At 43.4% G+C, this 24,842-nt stretch overlaps 1 protein-coding gene across 8 annotated transcripts in view; it reads left to right on the forward strand.

The window, feature by feature from the left end:
* NKTR (natural killer cell triggering receptor) overlaps nucleotides 1-15,048 on the forward strand; it is a 39,084-nt gene extending 24,036 nt beyond the window's left edge. For 4 of the 8 annotated variants that reach the window (XM_027660567.1, XM_027660570.1, XM_027660574.1 and 1 more), the window contains 8 exons: nucleotides 54-206; nucleotides 2,024-2,111; nucleotides 4,332-4,477; nucleotides 5,996-8,944; nucleotides 9,541-9,636; nucleotides 9,765-9,824; nucleotides 10,693-10,791; nucleotides 12,547-15,048. In XM_027660567.1, the coding sequence (XP_027516368.1) occupies nucleotides 54-206; nucleotides 2,024-2,111; nucleotides 4,332-4,477; nucleotides 5,996-8,944; nucleotides 9,541-9,636; nucleotides 9,765-9,824; nucleotides 10,693-10,791; nucleotides 12,547-12,625 (3,670 nt within the window). In that variant the 3' untranslated portion in view covers nucleotides 12,626-15,048. The remainder of the gene's footprint in view (nucleotides 1-53; nucleotides 207-2,023; nucleotides 2,112-4,331; nucleotides 4,478-5,995; nucleotides 8,945-9,540; nucleotides 9,637-9,764; nucleotides 9,825-10,692; nucleotides 10,792-12,546) is intronic. The other 4 variants (XM_027660568.1, XM_027660571.1, XM_027660569.1 and 1 more) reach the window with 3 other exon arrangements.
* Nucleotides 15,049-24,842: the final 9,794 nt, after the last annotated feature.

Here is a 24,842-nt window from a genome sequence, read left to right on the forward strand (position 1 = left end):
CTTGGAAAAGAGGTGTTTTCCCAGCTGACAGCCAACTGTGCTTTTCCCCATAGCAGCCTTTCTGACAAGAGTGATGTCCCAGACAGAGTGGACGTGAGCACAAAGAGGGACAAGCCCGTGGTACGTCCTGAAGAAATTCCCCCAGTGCCTGAAAATAGATTTTTGCTCAGAAGAGATGTACCTGTTGTCAATGTAGAGCCTGAACCGTAAGGAACTCTGAGCTTTTTATTCTGCCTTGCTGAAAACTGTGCATGAAATATGAAATATTCCTGGTCACATCCCTGTTCCTCAGCGCTGGGAGCGGGTGGTGGCCGGAATTCTGGCGTTTAATTGTCCTTTTTACAGTTTTCTCTGTAATATTCCTTCCATCTCATGAGTTGGTTTCGTTGGTCCTCAAGGATCACACGTGTTAAACTCAATTCTAGATGATGCAAACCAAAAAAAAAAAAAAATCCCAGGCAAAAATTTGCCAGTGTAAAACCACAGCAAATATTTAATTGCAAGGGAAATGTGGATTTGGAAGAGGTGATTTTTTTTCATCTTTCTTAGACCAAAGAAGAAACTTGGGTTCAAAATCAGTCACCCAGAATTTTAGGACTCATCAGTGTTTGACTGAGAGAAAATACTCATCTTTTGCTGCAAAAGAAGTCAGGAGTTCATGAGAATAATTTCAATTTGTGTTTTGTACCTCCACTAAATTGCAGTTGGGTTGTTTCTTTGTCAAGTTTCCTTGTTTTTGGGTTCTGAGCTAAGACATTACAGTGCCAGATATCTCAAAAATCAGGGGTTTGGTTTTTAGGGTTTTGGTGTTTTGTTTTATTTTGGTTTGGGTTTTTTTTTGTCTTTTGGGTTCTTTTGGGTTTTTTTTTTGGGGGGGTGGTTTTTTTGGTGTTTTGTTGTTGTTGTTTGGGGGGTTTTGTTTGCTTTTTTAATTTTATTTTTTTTCCTTTTTTTGTATTTTTTTTTTGCAGTTTTCTTTGCTTTTTTGGGTTTTGATTTTTTTTTTCATAATTTGTCTTTGGGGTTTTTTTTTGGGGGGGTTTTTTGGGTTTTTTGGAGGGGATTTTTGGGTTTTTTTGGGAGGGTGTTGGGGTTTTTTTGGGGGGGGAGTTCTTTTGGGTTTTTTGGGGGGGTGTTTTAGAGGTTTTGTTTGGTTTTTTGCGGTTTTGTTTTTTGGGGTTTTTTGGGTTTTTTGGGGGGGTTTAGGGGCTTTTTGTGGGTTTTGAGGAGTCTTGGGTTTTGGGGGTGTTTTTGGTCTTTTGGTTTTAGGAGGGTTTTGGGGGTTGGTTTTGGGGGGATTTTGGTTTTGTGGGTTTTTTGCTTAAGGGTTTTTTTTGTTTTTTTTTCTTTTTTGGGGGGAGGGTTTGGGATTTTTTTGTTTGGTTTTGGGGGTTTTTGGTTTTTTGGGGGGGTTGAGTTTTGGAGTTTTTTTGAGGGAGTTTTTTGAGGTGTTTTTTGTTTGATTTTGATTTGTGTTTGGGTGACATGGGGGCTTGTTGGGTTTTTTGTTTGTTTCTTTTAATTTCAGTTAATGGTTTAGTCTCCTGTAAGTCTTTTCTTGGAACATCACTCATATTTCCAAAGATTTAGCAACTATTTCTTTTGAGGATATTACACAAACTGTAAAAAGGAGGATTGAATTCCCTCTTCTTTCCTAAGCAAAAAGACTTTAGAACCTGTGAACTCTCCTGAACTGAGATCCTGAACCTCTTCTGCCCACGTTGCCCTCAGGATTTCTGCCCCAAACACAAATTAACCTCTTCTAACAGGATTTTGCAAGTCCTTTGTTAGCTTTTATTTATGTGTAAAGACATCAGGCTGCACATTTGCTTGAAAACAAATACATGTTGATTTGCCTTTTGTTGCAAAATTGTCTCATTTCTTGGAAAATTCGCTGAATTCTTAGTTCTGCCTCAAAATGAATGAATAAGATGATGAATATTTTTCATTATTAACTTAAAATTAGGTTAAGTTAACTGGGTTTTTTTTTCCATGCAAGCTCATATTTTATTAATTTATGTAGGAAGCTTCTTGATGCCACTCCAGTTCTGACTGACCAGAAACCATCAGTCTCTAAATCCGGACGAAAAATTAAAGGAAGAGGCACAATAGTATGTGACAGTTTTATTTATTTATCTATTTCTTTCCTCTCACCCAGAGTATCTTCTCTGACCTTGAGCTTTGACTTTCCTTGGAGGCTTTGTAGGATGCTTTATTTACGTGTTTATTCACATGTATTTATTTGCATTCTAGTTTAGGAGGTTGAAATATTGTCAGGTAGCTGATTTTTATGATCCAGGTTTTCATTCCTTCTTGTTACTCTCTTAAAGTTTGGGAAAACAAAGGCTTAATTCCCAGCCACAAGAAGTCTCCAAACATAAGAATGAAATTATTTCTTTTCAAAGATGGAAACTAATTCAGGCAGATTCATCCCACGCAAACCACAAGATCCAAAGCAATGAGAAGTGACAAGAGCTTTTCCTCTTCCCTATTCACTGGATTTCCTTGTGTTTTCTCTGAGCTTTAGGACTGCAACAACATAAGACACACCAAGCTGCTCAGCAGTGTACTGAGTGTCTGCAGCATTTTCTGATATATCATTCAAAAGTTTTTCTTCTCTAATAACTCACAATCCAGGCCCAAAATGCTGCACAGCTGTGCTGTTGTTTTTCACTCAGTACAAGGGGGGAAAAAGTAAGAAAAGCTGCTGTAATTGTGCATTTGATTCCATTGGATTGCAGCATATTCTTCCCCTTGGAGAACCTTTTCCTGGATCAGCTTAGCAGGTGGCATTTGGGGAACCATAAAGCCAAATGAAGCCTTGGTCCTGCCAAATGTTTTTGCAAGTGGAAGTTCTCAAAAAGAAAAGTGTATATACAGATATCAATATATCTGTAGTTATTCTAATTAAAAGCTTCATTAGGATGGTTTAAACTGAGACTCCTTTGAGTGTGATTTTCTTATATAACAACCACTGGATTTAGGAAGTACTTTTCCACCATGATACAATTATTTTAAGCCACAAAATTAACAACTTGGATGCCATAGCACGGACCATGGTGGTGGAGTGGTTGAGCCTCAACCCGAATTTTCCAACCTTGACGTGAAATGTGGCAGCTGCCTTTGCATCTGACAGTTTGTATTTGTATTTGACACTCGTGGGATCCACTAAAGCCTTTAAAACAGAATGGTTTTGTGTATTTATTTAAGTAAAAATTTAGGGAAAAGTAACTCAAAGCTGAGTGGAATTGGGGTTTGCCAGGTTTTGGGGTTTCTCTGATGTTTTTCATCATTTTAACACTTTTTTGAAAAAAGTGAAGGATGAGAACAAGGTGTCATTTAGGGCCAGCACTTAGTTGAAGAAACACATTTTTCTGCCATCTCTAATAATCTGATCAGCAACAGTTTCTCTTTGGGGTGAAGTTGTTTGATGTTTTCCAAAATATTTACTTGTATATTCCAAGATGCTCCTGAATAGACTGAGAATTAGGGAGATCCATGATACCTTCACAGTCATCTGTAAAACCTTTTTTAAGTAGTCATTCCTTCAGCCCAAATTAGCTCTATATGGTAGCTTATCCTTATATTTTTTTATTTAAACAGGGTATCTTAAAGACTTTTGTAATTAACTGAATAAATCAACACATGCATCTTTCTGATTTTATTCTGGGGGACAACACTTTTTTTCCCCCTGCTTTTCCTTTCAAAAGTGGCTCAAAATAATTGAGTGAAATCCAGATGTGTTTTTTATTGAGTCAAGGAGCATCTGATTTCCTCACAGAATTTACCTGAGTGTGTATCCAACTGGGTAGTGGAAAATCACAATTTACTATATTAGAAGGGGTTTTTGTCTGCTGCGCAAGTAGCTCTTATTGCCTACTTAAATGCTGTTCCTAAGCATAATTCTTTAAATATGAAGCTTCTTTATTCTTTTTTTGTGAAAGAGTTTGGGGATTTTTAGTGTTTGTGGGTTTTTTGGGGTTTTTTTTGGTTGGTTTTCTATTTTTTATTGCTCAGAAGGTGTTTTAAACTGGATTCTGATTTCTGCAAAGCTGAACAGCAGTAATTTTGGAATAGGGCTTGTCTTTGCTCATATGAGCAGTTAAGTGTCTGCTAACTGAAGTGAAACATCTGTGCTTAAACATCCTGATAAAAAAGGTATCTACAGTAATTGTGAATCCATGGCCTCTTCCTTGATCCTTCCTTTATGTTTAGAAGAAAAGGGTGAGCTTCTGGCCCCCCTCAGGCTTTGTAAAACACCCTGAGTATGAAAAGACACAGTTTGCTATGAAAGAAAGTTTCATAATGTGTTTTTTTCTGTGCTTTCACAGCGATACCACACCCCCCCTCGATCCCGGTCGTGTTCCGAGTCCGAGGATGACGAGAGCAGTGAGACCCCTCCTCACTGGAAAGAGGAGATGCAGAGATTGAGGACGTACCGACCTCCCAGTGGGGAGAAGTGGAGCAAAGGAGATAAGTAAGATCCTTATAAATTTTATAGTCTGGGGTTTTTTTACACAGTGTTTAACACATTGTGAAGGTGTACCACGTGGATGTACCAGGACGAGAGGAAACGGCCTCCAGTTGTGCCAGGGAAGGTTTAGATTAAATATTAGGAAAAAAAACAATTCATGGAGCGGGTTGTAAAGAACAGGCTGCTCAAAGGAAGTGGTGGAGTCATCATCCCTGGAATTGTTAAGAGAAAATATGGATGTGGCTCTTCAGGACATCAGTTCTGGGCTCCTCAGTTCGGGAAGGACACAGAGGGGCTGGAGCAGGTCCAGAGAAGAGCAATGAGGCTGGGGAAGGGACTGGAGCACAAGTGCTGTGAGGAGAGGCTGAGGGAGCTGGGGGGGCTCAACCTGGAGAGGAGGAGACTCAGGGGAGACCTCATCACTCTCTGCAACTCCCTGACAGGAGGGGGGAGCCAGGTGGGGGTCAGGCTCTTCTCCCAGGAACCAGCAGTAGGACAAGAGGGCTCGGTCTCAAGCTGTGCCAGAGGAGGTTTAGGTTGGATATTAGGAAGAATTTTTTTCCAGAGAGAGTGCTCAGCCATTGGAATGGGCTGCCCAGGGAAGTGGTGGATTCTCCATTCCTTGGAGGTGTTTTAGATGAGACTGGATGTGGCACCAGTGCCATGGGCTGGGAACCACAACAGGGTTGGAGAAGGGTTGGACTGGATGATCTCGGAGGTCTTTTCCAACTGGGTTGATTCTGTGACATGGTTTGGTGGTGAACAAGGTGATGGTGTTGGGTTTGCATTGGACTTGGTCACATTAAAGGTCTTTTCCAACCTTAATACTTCCATGGTTTCCTTTAGCCCCAGTCTGGGTGACAGGGATTCTTTGGGTACCAAGTGAGACAACTGAATCCACGGACCCTTTATTGTTTTGGTTTTATGTTCCTTCTGCAATTGCAAACTGTGTGATGGATGGAAGCCAGCTCTCCAAAATTTCTGACTTGATACTAAATATGAGCTTCTGTCAAATTATGAGACAGAAACTTCAAAAGGAAAACTAAAAAATACTATGTATAACCATTATTGAATAATTGCAAATGTTTCTGGTGGTTCTTTTTTATATGCTATGTTTTAAAATTTAAATATTTAATAATATCTAATAATATAACAATAATGTTAATGTTAGTAATAATAGTAATATTTAATATTTAATAATAGTAATATGTAAAAGTGGTTTGAGAATTCTGCAGTTGTAGAGGTCAAAGTCCTACAGAGTAGGGTAATTAAAACATTAAATCTCTTCACACGGGTTCTACAATATGCAAAATTTGCTGATGTTGGCCGATTTATTTCTTAGTGATGTAATTCTTAAAATGAGTGTAGAAGCTCAGTCAGAACACAATTGCCTGGTAGTAAAGTGTGTGGGTGTGTCAGGTTCTTATATCTTGATTTAAAATAGAGTTTAAAAATACTTAATTTATCTGAAGTTTTAAAAGAATTTCCACTCAGGGTGGGGCTTTCTGCTTTGTTGTCCAGGTTGAGCGATCCGTGTACGAGCAGATGGGATGAAAGAAGTGCATCCCGGAGATCCAGGTCCTGGTCCCATAATGGTTATGCTGATCTGAACACCACGAGATACTCCAGCCATCACAAGAAGCACAGGAAAGAGAAGAAGAAGGTGAAGCATAAAAAGAAGTCTAAAAAGCAGAAGCATTTCAAGAAGCACAAGCAAATGAAAAAAAAGAAAGCCTCAGCCTCATCAGATGTGGAATCTTCTCATTCCTTCCACAGGAGGACAAAGTCATCTTGTGATCGTGAGAGGAAATCTCGTTCTTCTTCCTTGTCTTCTAGGCGTTCATCCAGAAGGGACTGGTCCAAGTCTGATAAGGAAGATCCGAGCTCATCATCTTTATCAAGCAGAGGATCTCGCTCTTACTACAGGTCCAGGTCCAGATCCAGGTCCAGGTCCAGATCCAGGTCTAAATCAAGGTCTTACTCCCGAAGAAGTTCTAGATCAAGATCAGCCTCTAAATCATCACGTTCTCGAAGTAGGTCAAGGTCCAGTTCTAACCCCAGGCAACAAAAGACTGTTCCCAGTTCTCCACGGAATATTTCAACCCGATTAAATGACAGTAAGTTGACCAAGGCAGCCGAGCCCGTCCGAGCAGTTCTTCTGCCCAGTGACAAAGTTGTCGTCCCACCAGTTGTCCCAGAAAACCTCCCTGTGATACCCTTAAGTGACAGTCCACCTCCCTCGAGGTGGAAACCTGGGCAGAAACCATGGAAGCCATCCTACGAGCGAATTCAGGAAATGAAAGCTAAAACAACCCATTTAATACCCACCCAAACTAATTACAGCCTGGTGGTCGTTAAAGAGGCCAACACGTCCTCCTCCTACCGCAAGCGGGAGAGGAGCTCGGAGAGCGATCGGAGCGGGTATTCCAAAGGCCGCAGTGACAGGAGCTCGGAGAGTTGGCCGAGGTCCAGGAGCAGGTCCTCCCGAAGTCGATCCTACTCCAGATCCTACACAAGATCCAGAAGTCCATCGAGCTCTAGGACAAAATCCCACTCTTCTGGCAGGTCCCCGTCACCGAGCAAATACCGCAGTGACCGGTCGGGGTACAGCGAGTCCACATCTTACTATTCCCTCAGCGACGAGGACAGACATGGGAACAAAAGGAAATCCACGTCCAGCGATCAGAAAGCTCGGGGCCCCAAACTGAGGCAGGAGACGAGCTCGGAAAGTCCCCTGCCTCACAAACATCCCAAAGACTATGATGAGTCTTCCCAAGGATTGAAGGAGAGCGACACTTTGTCATCCTCAGACTTCTCCAGCGACAGCGAGCGCTCCACCAAAGCAAAAGCGGTCCAAGAGAAGGAGAGTCGTTTTCCATTAGAAGGGGATGCTCAGAAACAGGATAAAAATAACTTGAGTTCTGAGAGAGGGGAGGAGAAGTCCAAGTGTGAGCGGGATTCTGATCGCTCCAAAAGGAAAGCAGGGAAGGAGAAGTCTCTGGAGCAACCCAGAGGAGGGGCAAAAACGAAACGGAAATCCTACTCAGGCAGCAAATGGGACTCAGAGTCAAATTCTGAAAGAGGAGAGGCAAGGCATAATAGGGGGGATTCCAGACCCTCCTCTGGTAAAGAAGAAGGAGAGGCCACCTCAGGATCTGATACAGAGCTCAGTGTCACCAAAAGGATAAAGAAACAATCCAATTCCTCCCAAGGCTTTTTGGACTCTGACTGGAAGACAAACAAACAGTTGTCATCTTCTGAATCCGACAGTTCCTGTTCCAGCTCAGCAGACACTCGAGGCAAGTCAAAAAAACACAAGCATGGGTTGAAAAAACAACTTAAGAAATCGCATTCCAAAAAGCCAAAAGAAAAATCCAAAGGGAAAAAGGAGAAAAAACACAAAGTCCAGAAAAGAAAAGAGATGTTTCATTGGCAGCCCCCCCTCGAGTTTGGTGAAGAAGAGGACGATGAGATAAATGAAAAGCCGGTTACCAAGGATGATAAAAAAGAAAAGCAGCTTACCAGGGACATAAAGGATAAAAAACAAGTTTATGAAAAGGATGAAATAGTTACAGATAAAATGGGAAATGGTGAAAAGTCGTGTGGGAGTGAAAACCTTTTAGATAAAAACACCACAGGTGAGGCCTCCCCAGATCGCAGCAACCTTAATAAAGAGAACATTGAAACAAACGCTTCAACCGGTGCTTTAAACTCAGGAATAAACGTTTCTGCCTGCAAGAATGAGATTAAACAAGCTGAAGAAAGTAACCAGAACGGATTGGAGGACGTTATTCAGACAGATGACAACATGGAGATCTGTACTCCGGATCGTAACTCGCCAGGGAAGGTGGATGTGGACGTTTTGTCTCCTGTCATTCTCACTCCCAAACCCCAGGCTTTAAGTGCTGCTATAAAAAAAGAGCTACAGGTTGAGACCCCTGAGCAAGATGCTGTCAAACTAGGAAACAACATTAGAGACTTGATTCATACTAAAGAAGAAAAAGAAACGGGAAGGCAAGAAAGTAACTCTGTGTCTGGTGCTAAAGACTGTGGTTTGAAAAGTGAAATGACTGAAAATCCACAAAGCAATATGATAGACAATAAATGGAAACCTTTGCAGGGTGTTGGTAACTTACAACCAGCAGCAATTAGTACAGCCACGGAGGTTAAGAGTGTAGCAGTAGCACCAGAGCCTAAACCAGCAGGTTTAAGGATTGAAATAAAAGCCAAGAATAAAGTAAGACCTGGGTCTCTGTTTGATGAGGTCAGGAAAACAGCCCGGCTCAATCGGCGGCCCAGGAACCAGGAAAGTTCCAGTGAGGAGGAATCTCCAAGCAGAGATGACAACAGTCCATCCAGGAGCCTCAGTAGGTCACGGAGTAAATCCGGGTCGAAATCCAGACACAGAACAAGGTCCATATCCTACAGTCACTCCAGAAGTCGATCCCGAAGTTCTACATATTCGTACAGGTAAGAAGTTGGTGCTGCTCCCACAGCCTGCCCTGAGAACTTGGAAGTTTTCATCTTTTCAAGGCATGTTTTTCTTTTCAACTCATGTTTTTCTATTGAACAGCAGTGTCATAGAATTATAGAGTGGGTTGGGTTGGAAGGGACCATGTCATTCCATCCCCCTGCCCTGGGCAGGGACATCTTCCACTAGCCCAGGTTGCTCCAAACCCATCCAACCTGGCCTTGGACACTTCCAGGGATGGGGCAGCCCCAGCTTCTCTGGGCAACCTGTGCCAGGGCATCAACACCCTCATAGTAAACAATTTCTTCTCAATATCCCATCTAAACCTACCCTCTGTCAGTTTAAAGCCATTCCCCCTTGTCCTGTCCCTCCATCCCTTATCCCAAGTCCCTCTCCAGCTCTCCTGGAGCCCCTTTAGGCAGTGGAAGGGGCCTTCCCTTCTCCTGGATGAACACCCCCAGCTCTCAGAGGTGCTCCAGCCCTGTGATCAACTTAATGGCAAGCATGGAATAAATATTTAGCTTAAAAGATAAAGATTTATAACTTTTTTTTTTGCTTCCTCTTCAGTTCTGTTCTGTCCTGTTGTTCACTGTAGGTCAAGAAGCTACTCCAGGAGCAGAAGCAGAGGGTGGTACAGCAGAGATCGCTCAAGGAGTCGAAGCAGTTCTTACCACAGTTACAAGAGTCGTAGGTGAGTTTTTGTCTGTTTGGAGATACTGCAAGACATGTTGTACTCCTCTTGTTCCCCCTCTCCCCCTGCTCTGTTCAGCACTTGTATTTTATTAACTTAAGATGTCTCTGTGGTTTTGTTTCTGTCAGTCGAAGCTACAGCCGAAGCCGATCCAGAAGTAGTTCTTACGGTCATCACAGTCGATCCAGGTATGGATTCTAGTTGTGTACAAACTCTGCAATAAATGGACTTCTTATAAAAATGCCTTTAAGTAAGAATACTTTTTATTTATATTTCTTTAAAATAGACTTTAATCTGTAATTACATAACATACAAAAATAATTTATATCGTGTATGCTACGTATTTTATTATATATACTGTAATATCCATACATATGTAAATACATATTTATAAGAATACTTTTTAAGAGTGGCTTTATCTCACAGAGTCTGGCATGGTTTGGGCTGGAAGAGCACTTAAAGATGATCTAGTTCCAACCCACCTGCCATGGGCAGGGACACTTTCCACTATCCCAGGTTGCTCCAAGCCCTGTCCCACCTGGCCTTGGACACTTCCAGGGATCTGTGGTACTTAAAACTATAATATCATTGTAACAACTTGAATCAAAGCAAAATCAATATAAAAATTAAAAACTGGAAATAACCAAATTATCCCAGCATTACAGTTACAGGTGATGATATGAGATGAGAAATAGTGAACACATCCCCCTTTTTTGTTAAAATAAAATTGAGTTATAAACGGAATCACTTTGCTGGTTTTCGAATTAGCAAACAAGGTTTTTACAGCATCTACAAAAAAAGAGAAACCACAAAACTTTATGGATGCTTATTGTGTCTTTTCTAGATTAGTAAATTTGACATTTTTACTTTTGCTTTGAAGATAATTGTTGTTGTGTTGAAACTTTTCTAAAGCACGGAATTGTTTGCCGCAGCCTTCAAAAGTAATTTCTAGCCAGCCCTTCGTCTCTGTGTGTAAATGTCATTTGGGCCTGCATATAAAATAGCATTTTAGACAAGAAATCATAAATTTACAGTTACCTTCTTTTCCCTTTAAAGTAGGTCCTACACATATGACAGTTACTACAGCAGGAGTCGGAGTAGGAGTAAAAGGAGCGACAGCTACCGACGGTCTCGGAGCTACGATCGGAGATCCAGGTGTGGTTTGGCACTGGATTTGTGGGGAAGAAATTTCCTAAATACATACCTGTGATGTTTAAGAAAGGCCAGTGTGCTGGGTTTTTTTCCCCCAAGCATAAAAAAAGTAATAATTAAAACCAATTAAAATCAGAGCGTGTGTGTGAGTGAGGAAGTCAGAACTTCTGGCACACTAAATATGAGGATGGGGAAGAAGTAGGATAAGAAAGATTTGAGTTCCAGTTCATTGTATGAATGCATTCAAAATGTTCACGTTTTCCCAGTCACCATCCCTGGAAATGTTCAAAAAACATGTGGAAATGGCACCTGAGGACATGGTTTAATGGGGAAGACAGTGCTGGTGCTGGGTTAACAGTTGGACAGGACTTTTCCAACCTTCATGATTCTATTTCTGATTTTTTTAATAGTATTAAGTGATTTTTAAAAACTACACAGTGAACTAACTCTCAAGATTTAAATCAAATGCCCTGTGATGGATTAAAAGCTGCCTGGTATGCAAAGAATTCCGTTGGGTGGTAAATTCTTTTTGGTTTCAACTGCAAAAATGGATTTAAAACAGTCTGGAAGGGAAAGTAAAAAATTGCACTGAAATCCAGACTTAATTTTTAACTTCCTAGAATGTATTTTGAAAGAATATTTTTACCTGCAAATCTGATGAATCTGGAATAAATTCTATCCTGCTCTGTCCAGGGGATTTACAGAAGTGCAAGTGAGCACATTTCACAGAGATCAGGGGTGGAGCAGGAGATATAGAGAGATATAGATTTATTATCACTGATGATTGGTTTTATACCTTTTAATATGTCCCCTATTAGTCATAAATCATACAGGTCTCTACAACTGCTGTAAAGTTTCATCCTCTGCCCTCCTCATACTCATTTTTTCCCAACCTTATAGCAACTCTTAAAGATTTTGCTCTCAATCATTTCCACAAGACAACTTTCATCTTGTGTTTGAGGGGAAATTAATTAGATTAACAAAGAATGTGGAAATAAACTTGCAAAATCATTGTCTTATTATGTTGAGAAGCTTCAAAGAAGCAGTGTTGGATTAGGATACACTCACCTTTCATTTAGAAAGCTTCCTTTGCAGGCAGGAGGCTAAAAAAATCTCTAATGATAAAGCTTATTTCTGTGTAATTGGAATATTTCCTGTGGCTTGTCTGAAACCATCTGGACTCTTTGTTGATGTTTGGCCAGGTGCTGAGCTTGGGATTCTTCTGGATAAGCCAAACCATTTTAATACACAATTTCCACACTGCAGAGACACACACACACACACTGTTCTTGTGGTTCTGGGGCCTAATTTTCAACATCCTTCTTCAAACAAGAAAATACAACATGTATGAAGCAAGGATTTGTGAACTTAGTTGAGAGATGCTTGGAATATGAAATCAGATGTGTTAGAATATATTTCTCAGTCAGCTATTAGCATTTATAAAAACATTAAAAACCATTTATAAAAGCATTTATAAAACCATTTTGGATGGTTTTTAGCTGTAAAAGACAAAGCAAGAAGTTACAGAGAACTTTCCTTGAGTTATCCAGGGCAACACCACGTAAAGTTAATTATTATTTCAATTTTGAGAATCCTTTACTGAATACTTCAATTACAAGAAACACCACCCCTGTAAAAGACTTTTTGGTTGTTTTTCTTATCTGTGTCCACCTTAACGATGTTTTTTACACGATGTAAATTTGAAGCTCAAATCTGAAGCAGTTCTGAGGCATTTTTGAACCTTTTTTTTCTCGGCAGGTCCTACGGCTCCGACAGCGAAAGCGATCGCAGCTACTCCAACAACAGGAGCCCCAGTGAGAGCAGCAGATACAGCTGAAAACAGGAGGGTGAAAACTGTTTCATCATTTTTTCAGTGTTATATTAAAAAAAAACCAACAAAACCAAACTGTTTTGACGGTGTCACAAGTGAAGGTCGTTCGCTGAATTCGCCGAAACTTTCCCATGTAGCGGTGAACTCGCTCGACTCCGCGCTCACAGAGAGAAGGACTGAGCTCCACAGCTGAGTTGATTTTTTTTTTTTAAATTTTTTTTATGTGAAATGCAACTTTTACAGGATAATTAAAAAAAAAAAAAAAAAACAAAAAAAAACAAACCAGCAGTTTTGTTTCCTCGAATTAGCTTTTCCAAGCCATGGATGACTCTTAGATGAATTGCTGCCACCGCTTTTCCGGGTGCTACGGAGTCTGTTTATAAATAAAACACCTTGAGGGCTTTGTGCCCGTTCCTGGGAAATGTGTGTGAGCAACTATTAAACTGTGAAGTCGATTTCTTACCAAGGCTGCCGTTTCTAGTTTATGAAAATGCTTTTTTTAATGCTGGAATCTGCATTCTGTGCTGTCTTGATGGTTGATTATTGCATTCTGTACAGGATAGAGGCGATGAAAACAAAGCTGCCACTCTGTCTTAATCCTTCCTGAACTGTGAGGTTGAGGAATTCTGCTGGAAAAGGTGAGATGATGCACAGTGGGAATTGTCAAACTGACAAGCAGTGAGCAAAAGTGTGATGGGAATGAGTTTTGAGCTTGATGTCCAACTTGTCTAAACTTTTTATGTTTCAAAAATGACTTTTGTGATAAACAGCAATGTCATTCAGAGAGTAAAAAAGTGTTTCTAAACACTTCTTGACTTTCATTTCAGTTCCTATTACAGTGCTTGGCATCCTCCACCACATCTTGGATGTTGTTAAAGCATTGAGTGTGTCATGAGTTTGTCCAAAACACTTTTTGATAATTTTTTTGAGAAAACCAACTACAGAGGTTCCTTTTATGAAATGCCTGTAGGTGTATCCCATCCTATGTTCCATATAGGGAATATCAGATATTGATACTGCAGATACTGAACTCTAGATTGTTAAAAGGATGGGACTACAAAAATACTGGGTTGCCTGATAAAAAAGCATGGACAGTACTTTACTTTGAAAGTTTATTACCAAAAATGACTCCGTGTTCCAGGTATTTGCAAAAAAATAAATAGATTTAAGCTGAAGACCATTGAGTAAGTTTTGCAATATTCTGACTGAGTTGCTGTAAAATAATCTGTGAAGTTTTTCAGGGGTTTAGAAAGTTGTGTGCTGAGAACCAGATTTTTAATGGCACAATGTGACCTGCAAATTGGGGTCTGTAGTGACACAACAGACTTAACATTGTTTGATTAGAGCTAACGAGCTCTGTTGTATCATAACATTTTTCATTACTGACTTTCTGTAATATCTGGAGATGCTTTCATTTTTCTCAAATGTTTTCAAATACTGGAAATGATTTTTTTTTTTTTTTTTTTCTGGTGTGTGTGATCTCATCAGGCCCCAACAGCTTTGAAAATTAAAAGTGGTTATTTCTCGCTTAGGCATCAATTCATTCTCTCTTTGACTGAATTAAACTACCCCAAATTAGATAATTTTTTCATACGCTGGTGAAACATGAAAAGCAAGTTCAAAGGGAAGTTTGCAGACTGTGATGATTCCCTCCATTTCTGTCCATCAGCAGCTGAATAAGATGTTTGTGTGCACGTTCCTGAAGCTGAATTTGCCACAGAGGTTTTTTCACTTTTCTATGAGAACCCGAAATTCTCAACTTTCCCCCTTCCTACACTTGTAGTTTAGTGACGAAGTGTGTGCATGTAACCCTTTCCAGTCAATCTTTTGTAAGCTTCTTATGCCTTTTAACATTAAATACATTTCTTACTCGAGGCAGGATGCGTTTAGAGACAGGTTTCTAACAGCAGGAGCCATCTGAGAGTCCTGAACAAATATTTCAGTAACATTTGTTGCACTTTCATAATTTTCATTACAAATGTAACTTGTTTGTCCCTTACTAAGAAAATAGAACTAGAGGGCTCATGTGTAACAAAATATACAAATATAACTGTTACCATTCGATACTTATTAGTGGAAAAAATAGCTCCAGAATCAGACTTCTGTCATATATCAGAGCTGATCTGAGTTTTTAAGGTCAGGAAAAGGTAATAGAAATATGGTCAATCAATTAACTGTAGTTATCAAAAATTACTGCAATGCCACTGAAGTCTTTCATATCTTGAATTAAAGCTTTATAAAGAAATTCCATCAGGTTGGGGAGGGGGGTGAGGGAAGGGCTGGGGGCACTTAGTGAATTCTGTTCAATTGTGCTTCAGGTAGAAAACATCCCCCTGAGCTGGTTTTCTAACTTTGGTCTGTGTTTTTGCAATTTTGTTATTCCAAAGTAGTCGCTGTTTGTAAAATAAACTTTTGTACATATCTGCAAATGCTGTTTTTTCTCTACATCTGGAGAAATCCGGTGCTGCTCGAGGGGAAACAGGCAGGAAAATGAAAAATATACTTCAATTTCTGCATCTACCTTTGTCCCTTGCAAGACTCGGGCACGAGTTTGCCTTTTCCTTTTCCTGACCTACATAGGGAACGGTTCCTCTGTGAGACTCTGCACTGGGTTTACATAACAGTCATTGGAGGAACAAATATTTTGAAATTTCCAAGTGATTTGAGGTCCCTCCGTTTCCTCAAGATACATAAAAGGTTCCTCTCCTTGGTGAAAAGATACACTCCACAGCTCTCCACGGAAATCTGGGGATTGGGCTGAGCTTAACCACTTTGCTAAATGCTCTTTCCCAAATACACATTCCCACATCGCTTCCTTAGCATTGGAAGTGGGATATTAGTTCATGGCAGCAGATGTGATGGCTCAGTGCATTAATCCATTAGTCTTTTAGACCTTCTGTTCCACAAAAAACTGGATTTCGTTGGAAGTACCGGCTTTGTCATAATGGACAGACTAATTGCCTTGGTCTGAGGTGAAAAGGACAGAGGAAAGTGTTTCCTTGTTTGGTTTAGTCTTTAGTGTAGCCTTTTGCCTCACTTTGGAATGCTGATTTTGAGAAAGAGAAGCAAGAAATCCTGGTCAGGACAAAGAGGAGCTCCAGGTGATCTGAGCTGTAGTGCTGAAATGCTTGGAAAATGGTAATTTTAAGATGGGTAAGGGGTGAAGTGGCACATCAAAGAGATCAGCTGAAACAGGGGAAGAAATATCAGATAAACTCTTGTGTCTCACTGCTGCATAAACCAGTTGTTTTTCATAGGATGGTGTGGGTTGGAAGGCACCTTAAAGCTCATCTCATTCCAGCCCCTGCCGTGGGCAGGGACACTTTCCGCTCTCTCAGGTTGCTCTAAGCCCCATCCAACCTGGCCTTGGACACTTCCAGGGATGGGGCAGCCACAGCTTCTCTGGGTAACCTGTACCAGGGCTTCCCCACTCTCACAGAGAAGAATTTCTTCCCAATATCCCATCTAACCCAGCTCTCTGGCAGTTTGAAGCCATTCCCTGTGTCCTCTCCCTCCATCCCTTGTGGCCAGTCCCTCTCCAGCTCTCCTGGAGCCCTGTCAGGCCCTGGAAGGGGCTCTCAAGTCTCCCTGGAGCCTTCTCTTCTCCAGGTGAACACCTCCAGCTCTCCCAGCCTGGCTCCAGAGCAGAGGGGCTCCAGCCCTCGGAGCATCTCTGTGGTCTCCTCTGGACCTGCTCCAGCAGCTCCACATCCTGCTTGTTCCAGAGGCCCCAGAGCTGGAGGCAGCACTGCTGGTGGTGGAGTCTCACCAGAGCAGAGGGGGACAATCCCCTCCCTACCAGGTTGTTACAAGTGATCACCAACCTTTCTTTTAAGAGCATAACATCACTTTTTATCCTTCCAGAGTTGTATTCCCTGCAGAAGTCAAACGCTGGGGTGGTGCTCAGGTGCCACAGCCGTGGAGGTCACAGCGTTACCTGGAGCTCAGGGTGGAGCAGGACCTGGTAAAAACAGAGTGGGTGACACCCACTGCTCACCAGTGGCATTTTTTGATTTAAACAAATCTTAAATCCTGCCATCAAGTAAAATTATCACTCAAGTATAAGCGGTTTCTGCTAAAAAAAAAAAAAAAGGAGTTCTAAGTGATATTGGTCTGTAGGTCCTGGGTGGTCCTGGGTTGTCCTGGGAATAGTTTATCCACAGGATATTGTGGAATAGCTCTGTAGGAGCAAGTGTTCTTCTCCAGTTGCAGGTGAGTGACTTGTCTCGAGTCAGACTATTAAATGAACCATCTGCCTTATAAATCACAGATTTACAAACCTGCAGCACAAATACACTTTCCCTGTGAAATCCCTGCGACTCCTTCCCGCTCCGTCGCTTCCAAACAAGGGCAGTTTGTGTCCTTGCGCTCGAGGGGAAGCGGCGTTCGAAGTGTTTTTCCTGAAGATCCCTTGGTGTCTGACAGTGTGTTAAATGTCTGTTGTGTCTTTGTGTGCTTGTGGCGATCACACTCCCGGTTCAGAGCAGTGCAGAGTGTTTGGATGACCTTGAGCTGCACCCTGGAATCCCATCTGGTGTCATTTCCAAACCGAACGCTGCCTGGGATTTAAATCACCAGGAGGTAAAGCTTTGCATGCTCCACCCCTGCCTCACAGCCACGTAAGTAATTCTCTTTTAGGTGATTGGGAAACAGGAAAGGGTTTTCCACCTGGTTTTAAAAACGCTCCACTGTGGTGCTTTAAAGCTGTTTACAAATTATCTAAACAATTAAAGGGGCCCAGGCTTGAATTCCGTAATATCCGTGTAATCCCTCTGAAGTAGATGGGATTCCATGCGTGAAATCAGAGGGCCCGTGGCAATTTGGGGGAGTTTTTTTTTTAATGAAGGTGATATTTCAGAGTCACAGTGGATGCACAGAAAGGGGGTGGGCATTAATTGGGTATTAATTGATGTTTTTCTGCTGTATCTGTCCTTGCAAGAGCAGGGTGGAACCCATGGAAATTGATGTTCTTACCTATAGGGTGGAATTTTGTGTTAATTTTGGGCCTCTCGCTGCAAGAAAGTCATGGAGGGGCTGGAGCATGTGCAGGGAAGGGAACGGAGCCGGGAAGGGGCTGGAGCAGCAGGAGCAGCTGAGGGAGCTGGGGGGGCTCAGCCTGGAGAAAAGGAGGCTCAGGGGGGACCTTCTGGCTCTGCAATCCCCTGACTGGAGGGGGGAGCCGAGGGGGGATGGGTCAGGCTCTGCTCCCAGGGAACAAGGGACAGGACAAGGGGAAACGGCCTCAAGTTGCACCAGGGGAGGTTTAGGTTGGATATCGGGAAAAATTTCTTTGTGGAAAGAGTTGTCAGGCACTGGAACAGGCCACTCAGGGCAGTGGTGGTGTCACCATCCCTGGAGGTCTTCAAAAACCGTGTGGATGTGTCACCTGAGGACATGGTTTGGTGGTGGACACGGGAGTGTTGGGTTTAATAGTTGGACTCAGTGATCCTGGAGCTCTTTCCCAGCCTTAACAATTCGAACATGGAGAGTTCTGAGCTCAGCACAGCTTGTGAACACTTGTAGCTCCCACCCTGCCATTATATCCTAGTCCTGGCCTCAGGCTGCAAAATTCCTTAATTAATTCCCTCATTCAGCCTGGAAGGGGCTGCCTTCCCTCTTGGGCTTTCTTTTTCTTCTTCCTGCACCCTGTGAGGGAGGATAAGGAAGGGTCCTTCCCCTCTCCCACTGCCTTGGCCACCCACTGTGTAACTTTACCCCAAAGGATTCTGGCCAGTGAGCCATGAGAAGCTTGAGGAGGACTGGGAAGGGGAGAAAGTGAGAATTGCTTCCAGGAGAAACACACAGCTCTTTTGGGAATGTACCACTGAGATAAACCAATCAACAAAGGCTCTTGGGTCTTCAGAAGAAGTAAATTTAAGGAAGAATGAAAAGGCAAATACATTCTTTTGAGAGGGCTAAACATCCTATCACTCCATGCCCTTGTCCCAGGTCCCTCTCCAGCTCTCCTGGAGCCCCTTTAGGTGCTGAAAGGGGCTCTAAGGTCTCCCTGGAGCCTTCTCTTTTCCAGCTGAACACCCCCAGCTCTCCCAGCCTGGCTCCAGAGAGGCTCCAGCCTTTGGAGCAGCTCTGTGGCCTCCTCTGGGCTTATTCCAGCAGCTCCATGTCCTTGTGTTGGGGGCCCCAGAGCTGGACCCAGCACTCCAGGTGGGACCTCATAAGAGCAGCACAGAGGGTTGGAATCACCTCCCTTGACCTGCTGCTGACGCTGCTTTATTTTGCTGAGGTTTGCACCATCCTCTAGTTATGGTTTTAAAGAAAAACCACTGAGAGTGGAGAATTCTTTTTTTTTTTTTCTACTGCACTGTGCAGTTTGATAATTTCATTGAGTGTCCTTAGCTCCTATTTTGGGAGAAACTGTGAACAATCCTTCCCTGATCACTTCATTTCCCTTATTTCCAATGTCCCCTCTGAAGGGACAATCAGTTCCTGTTATGTCCCGTGAGTAGGGCTGCCCATGGATCCTCCCCGGGAGCTGCTGGTTTCACCACGAGTCACCTTCTCAGAGCAGCTGCTCCTCTTCAAGCAGCACTGCCATTTGGGGAAAGGCTGAGAGAGTTGGGATGGTTCAGCCTGGAAAATGAAGGCTGTGGGGTGACCTAATTGTGGCCTGAAGGAGCTACAAGAAAGATGGAGAGGGACTGTTTACAGGACAAGGGGGGAATGGCCTCAAACTGAAAGAGAGCAAGTTTAGATGAGATATTAGGAATAAATTTTTGCCTGTGAGGGTGGGGAGGCCCTGGCACAGGTTGCCCAGAGCAGCTATGGCTGCCCCATCCCTGGAAGTGTCCCAAGGCCAGGTTGGATGGGATTCTTGGAGCAACCTGGAATAGTGGAAGGTGTCCCTGCCCATGGCAGAGGGGCTGGGAATAGATGATCTTTAAAGTGCCTCCAACCCAAACTTTCTATGGTAATTTTAGGGAACAGGCTGGAAATCTTATATTCCACTGGCTTTGCTGGGACCTACAAGGTGATCGAGCTCCAGCCTGATAGGAACAGCCCTCAGCCTGCAGGTCCTTTACCTTGGGCCTTACCTCTCCCTTTTCCAAAGATTAAACCTCTCCCTTGTGACAAATAACTGTACATTTTAAGGAGTCAGAAAACCAAGGGAGAGGGAGGATGTCAGGCACAGTTAATGTGATTTTTTTTAGATTTCATGAGTGGGGCAATACGCCTTTCCTTTTTTTATCCCATTAAACCAGGAGGGAAACAGGCAAAAATATTTTTTTTTAATTAAAACCACTCTATGTACCAAAAACCCACATGCTGATGGAGAAATCCGGTTTTAGTGATGGATTTCCTATCAGCTCCCTGCAGGAAAGTGCACAGATTCCATGCTCATCTTTCATTTCTATCAATAGCTTCGAACTGACACCTTTCACTAGGAGTTTGTGCCAGAGAACATGGCAAAAAGGGACCTTTCCAGCTCTGCAGTTTCCTCTTTTGCAGAGTCAGGATCAACTCCAGTTGTATAAACCACAGTAGTTCTTATCCAACCTCTCTATTAAAAAATTGCCAGTGCTAAGAGGGAGCAGTTGAGGTGCCAAAACCAAAATTGCTGAACTGTTCACATTATATAAATATATATATATATATAAATGTACTTTTTTTTTTCTGATATCTAAAATAAAGGGCCTTTTCTGCCACATAAACCCATCACTGTTTCTCACAGTTGGAGAGGAAGAGAATGACCTTTTTCCTTCAAATTAAATCATAGAATCCCAGAATGGTTTGGGTTGGAAGGGACTTTAATGATCATCTTGTTCCAACCCCCTGCCATGGGCAGGGACACCTTCCACTAGCCCAGGATGCTCCAACCTGGCCTTGGACACTTCCAGGGATGGGGCAGCCACAGCTTCTCTGGGCAACCTGTGCCAGGGCCCCACCACCCTCATAGTCAAGAATTCCTTCCCAATATCCCACTAACCCTGTCCTCTGGCAGTTTGAAGCCAATCCCCCTCATCCTATCACAACATGTCCTTGTAAATATTTAAGCAGAAGGAAAAAGACCACCTCAAATATTTGTAAAAGGGTTATGGAAGCTCTTACCTCTTCTCTGGACAAAATAGCTCCAAGTTCTTCAATTATCCTGAGGGGGTTTGGGAGTTTTTTGGTTTGGTTTGGGTTTTTTTAACTTCTTAGCTCTGACCCTCTCCTGGACTCCACCGCCAGCCCTTAACCCTCCCCAGATCACCACACCCATATGGGCAACATTCTCCACGTGAGGATTTCACAGTGCCATGGGGATTTAAAGCTTCACTCCACATGTCCTGCAGGCAACATTCACCTGTCCTTGCCCGAGGTTTGCTGCTTTTGCCACAGAATGAGGATTTCCAGAGTCCAGGTGGGGATGCAACACCTCTGCCCTTCCCTGCTACATCCCTGCTCCCCCATTCCCTACCCAGGCCACACTCTGCAGCTCCACTCCTCTTACACAAGCAGCATTTTCCCTTTGTTTCTGCTAAATTGCAGCCTATTTTGTTTTGTTTTGTTTGTTTTTTTTTTTCCAGGCTATTTCTCTACTGCGTCAAGATTGTTTTGAAGTTCCAGCCCATCCTCCAAAGTGCTTCAAGTCCCTCCCGGCTTGGTATCATTTGCAGCTGGGAAGAAGCAAATTCTCTATTCATGCAAGTAATTATTAACAAAATATTTTGAGCAGTACCAGGCCTGGGACAGATCCCCGGGGAGTCCCAGGCTGTGTATCTCCTCGGTTTCCCGGCGGATCATAAATGACTCCTCCAAGCAACGTTCCCTCCTTCCAGCGCTGCTTTCCTCTGGCTTCGTGTCATCTGTCCCTGCCATCTTCCCTCTCTCAGCCGTGCTGGAGCTGCAGGGATGTGAGCATGGCTTGGCATCTTAATTTAATGTGAACTTCAGCTTGTTTGACTTGAGCTTCTGGGTGTTGGGTCTTTCAAAACCTTGGCTGAAGGTGCCCGTTGCTGGTTTTCCATAATTGCCCTCAGAGACTGTGTTTCTAAACCCCCTGCACATGTATCTTTGGGAAAGCTGAGCTGTCCACCCTAAAACATCTTCAGGCCTTCACTCTTTGGAATCATGGAACAGTTTGGGTTGGAAAGTCATCTACTCCAAACCCCCCTGCCATGGAACCTCCTCTGCTGAATATACCAGCACAAATATCAGTATTTAATGTTTTTCTCCAGCACTGATATAAATCAGACTACTTCTGATCTTCACTCTGGATTTTTTTTTTGTTTGGGGGATTACTTTAACATGGCTTAGGCAGTGGAGGAAAATTCACTGCATGTTTTCAATATATGAGTATTTAGTGAAAAAAATAGGGGTTTGGGTTTCCCATTACCAATTTCATGGAAGCACAGACTGGTTTGGGTTGGAAGGGATCTTAAAGCTCATCTCATTCCACCCCCTGCCATGGGCAGGGACACCTTCCACTATCCCAGGTTGCTCCGAACCCTATCCAACCTGGCCTTGGAAACTTCCAGGGATGGGGAATCCACAACTCCTCTGGATACCCCTTTTATGATGGAAAGGTGGATTCCAGGGACCTAAAATCCAGGGAGGAGCGAAGAGGCTTTGAAATTATTGCAGTTCACACGTATGTGCTTTGCAACTCCAGCATTTCCCCAGCAGTCCTTACCCAAGATCACTCCTTACCCAAGATCACTCCTTAACCAAGATCATCTAAGGAAAAAAAGTAGGAATCTGGTATGTTCTAAGAAAAGAGGTAAAAGGCAGGACTGATATGGGGGGTTTGAAAGCTGGGACTTCATTTTACAGTGCTGCATCCCTGAGCAGCAGCTCCTATTTGGGGCAAAGTTCCCCCTTCTCCCTGAAGACTCTCTTGAATAGAAATGCATCTCCGGGTATTTCCTGTAATTCCTGATAATTATTTCAATCAAGACATCAATTTATAACTTCCTGGCTAATGAAATGCTGCTCCTTCACTGCATTATCCTTTGATATGCAAAGATGCCTTTGAGCTGCAAGCCCCGTGCTGGGAAGGGCTGTGCAGCTTTCACACCTGGCAAAGCCAGCGCTGCCAACGTGACTCGGGGGTGACACCAGAGCCCTTGGGAGTTGCTGCAGGAATTCTGTCCTTAACTTTGCAGGAGGCGAGGTAGGAACCATTTAATGTGTACACTGGACAAGGACTGAAGTTTAGAGGTGAGGAGCAGTAAATCCAAGTGCATCTCGCTGGGTTTGGGAGAGTCTGGTCCCGTAAACTGCCCCATTTTTCTGTAAGTTTATCGAGTCTATTGATCTTCTCCAGCAGCAGCAGGAGGTAACACTCCAAGACCAGACTGGATGGAGCTTGGAGCAACCTGATCTAGTGGAAGGTGTCCCTGCTCATGGCAGGGGGTTGGAATGAGATGATCTTTGAGGAGCCTTCCAACCCAAACCCTTCTGGGATTCTCCGATCTGCTCCGAGCAATCATCTTGCATTTACTGAACTCATTGCCTTCATGATTTGCTGCCCCTTGCTCCCAAGAGCCTCCCCTTCTCCAGGTCAAAGGGTCCTGAGTTTGTCATCTCACCTCATAAAGCAGCTCCCCCACCCCACTGGTCATTTTATTTGTTCTTTCTGCTTCTCCAGCACCACCCTGGGGGAGACCAGGACTACCCACAGTCACTGAACTGTGGATGCTCCAGGTTTTTCTGCCATGGTAAAGTGATGCCTTGATGGATGTGCTCAGGGAAAGCTGAGAAGTAACAATTCCTTGGCTCTTTTGGCTCCCACCTTTGGCCACACACTGAGCCAGTGATTTCAGAGAGCTGCTGGTGGCAATCCAAGCTCTCAGCTCCAGGTTGAAGCTTCCAACCTCAGCACAGCATGAGCATGGTCTAGACCTTCTTCTTCCAGATGCTTTGCTTTATGCATTCCTAAACCAAAGCTCATTTGAAACTTTCTTCTCTGCTTTTCTGGGTTCTTGTGAAAGCCTTTTGGAGTTTCTTGACATCAGTGTGACACCTGATGACCTTCTAAGAGCTCACCTGCAAGCATAGAGGTGCAGGTCTGCTCTTACTCCTCCAGATTGAGGATGAGGATGTTGAAAAACCCTGGACTCAGACTCTGATGAACCACACCACAGACTTATTTCCCTCCTGAAAAATGACCATTGAAGCACCGCCTCTTTCTTTCTGTCTTTTCTCCAGTTTTTGAGCAGCAAAAGGACCTTTCCTCCAATCCTGTGGCAACTTCATTTCCTTAATGGTGTTGTGAAGGGCTTTAAAAAAAAAAAAAATGTATACTCCCACGTAGAACTTAGAATCCCTGTGCTTTATCATGAAAAATGTTAAATTTTACTGAATCTACTTTTGGCCAGTGCCCTGAGCATGAGGAGTTAAATAGTTCATGCAGGGAAGCAGTAGCCAATAACGGCTGGAGAAAGGCCTGGTGGGAGAGTAAAAATATTTCTTTCCCCAAAATGTTGAAGCTGCCAAGTCAAGTTGTTAATAGAGATTATTTCTCCCATGCAACAGCAGCGAGGACAACTTGGCTGGGGCTGCTTGGCTTGGCTTGCTCAGTGCACACACTGCACAGGCCTGGGTCATAAAATCTGCCCTTAAGTAACACTCCAAATAAGCCCCTTTCCACCCAAAAAGAAGACCTGGAAATGCTCTGGTTCTCTGCTGTAATTCATCCCAGGGACAAGCAGCAGCAGCTCAAAGAGCAGGGTCGTGTCAGCTGCTCCGTGATCCTTATGACACCTGCCCCTTCCCTGGAAGTGTCCAAGGCCAGGTTGGACAGGGTTGAGCAACCTGGATTAGTGGAAGGTGTCCCTGCCTATGGCAGGGGGGTTGGACTAGATGTTCTTTAAGGCCCCTTCTAACCCAAATCCCCCAAGGCACCAGTTCTAATGAGTCCCACTGCTAATGACCTGATGTCTGCCAACATCAGCACCACACCAGGGATGTGCAGACACTAAAGGCTCTGAGTCAGAGTGAAGAGACACGTCACAGCCTCCCCTCCCTCCAGATTTTGATACCCAAGAAGGATTTCTCGATGTTCAGCAGCTGGGCAGTTGTTTGGGCTGTGAAAATACAGCTCCAGTGTGGGTCCCTGCCACGAAACCTGCTCCAGCGTGGGCTCCTCTCCCCATGGATCCACAGGTCCCTGCCAGGACCCTGCTCCAATGTGGGCTTCCCACAGGGTCACAGACTGTTTTGGGCATCCCCCTGCTCCATGTAGGCTCTTCCCTGTGCTGCAGGTGGATCTCAGCTCCAT

This window comes from Corapipo altera, unplaced genomic scaffold (assembly GCF_003945725.1).
Source record: "Corapipo altera isolate COAL_440 unplaced genomic scaffold, ASM394572v1 126, whole genome shotgun sequence".
In the NCBI taxonomy this organism is placed as follows: domain Eukaryota; kingdom Metazoa; phylum Chordata; class Aves; order Passeriformes; family Pipridae; genus Corapipo; species Corapipo altera.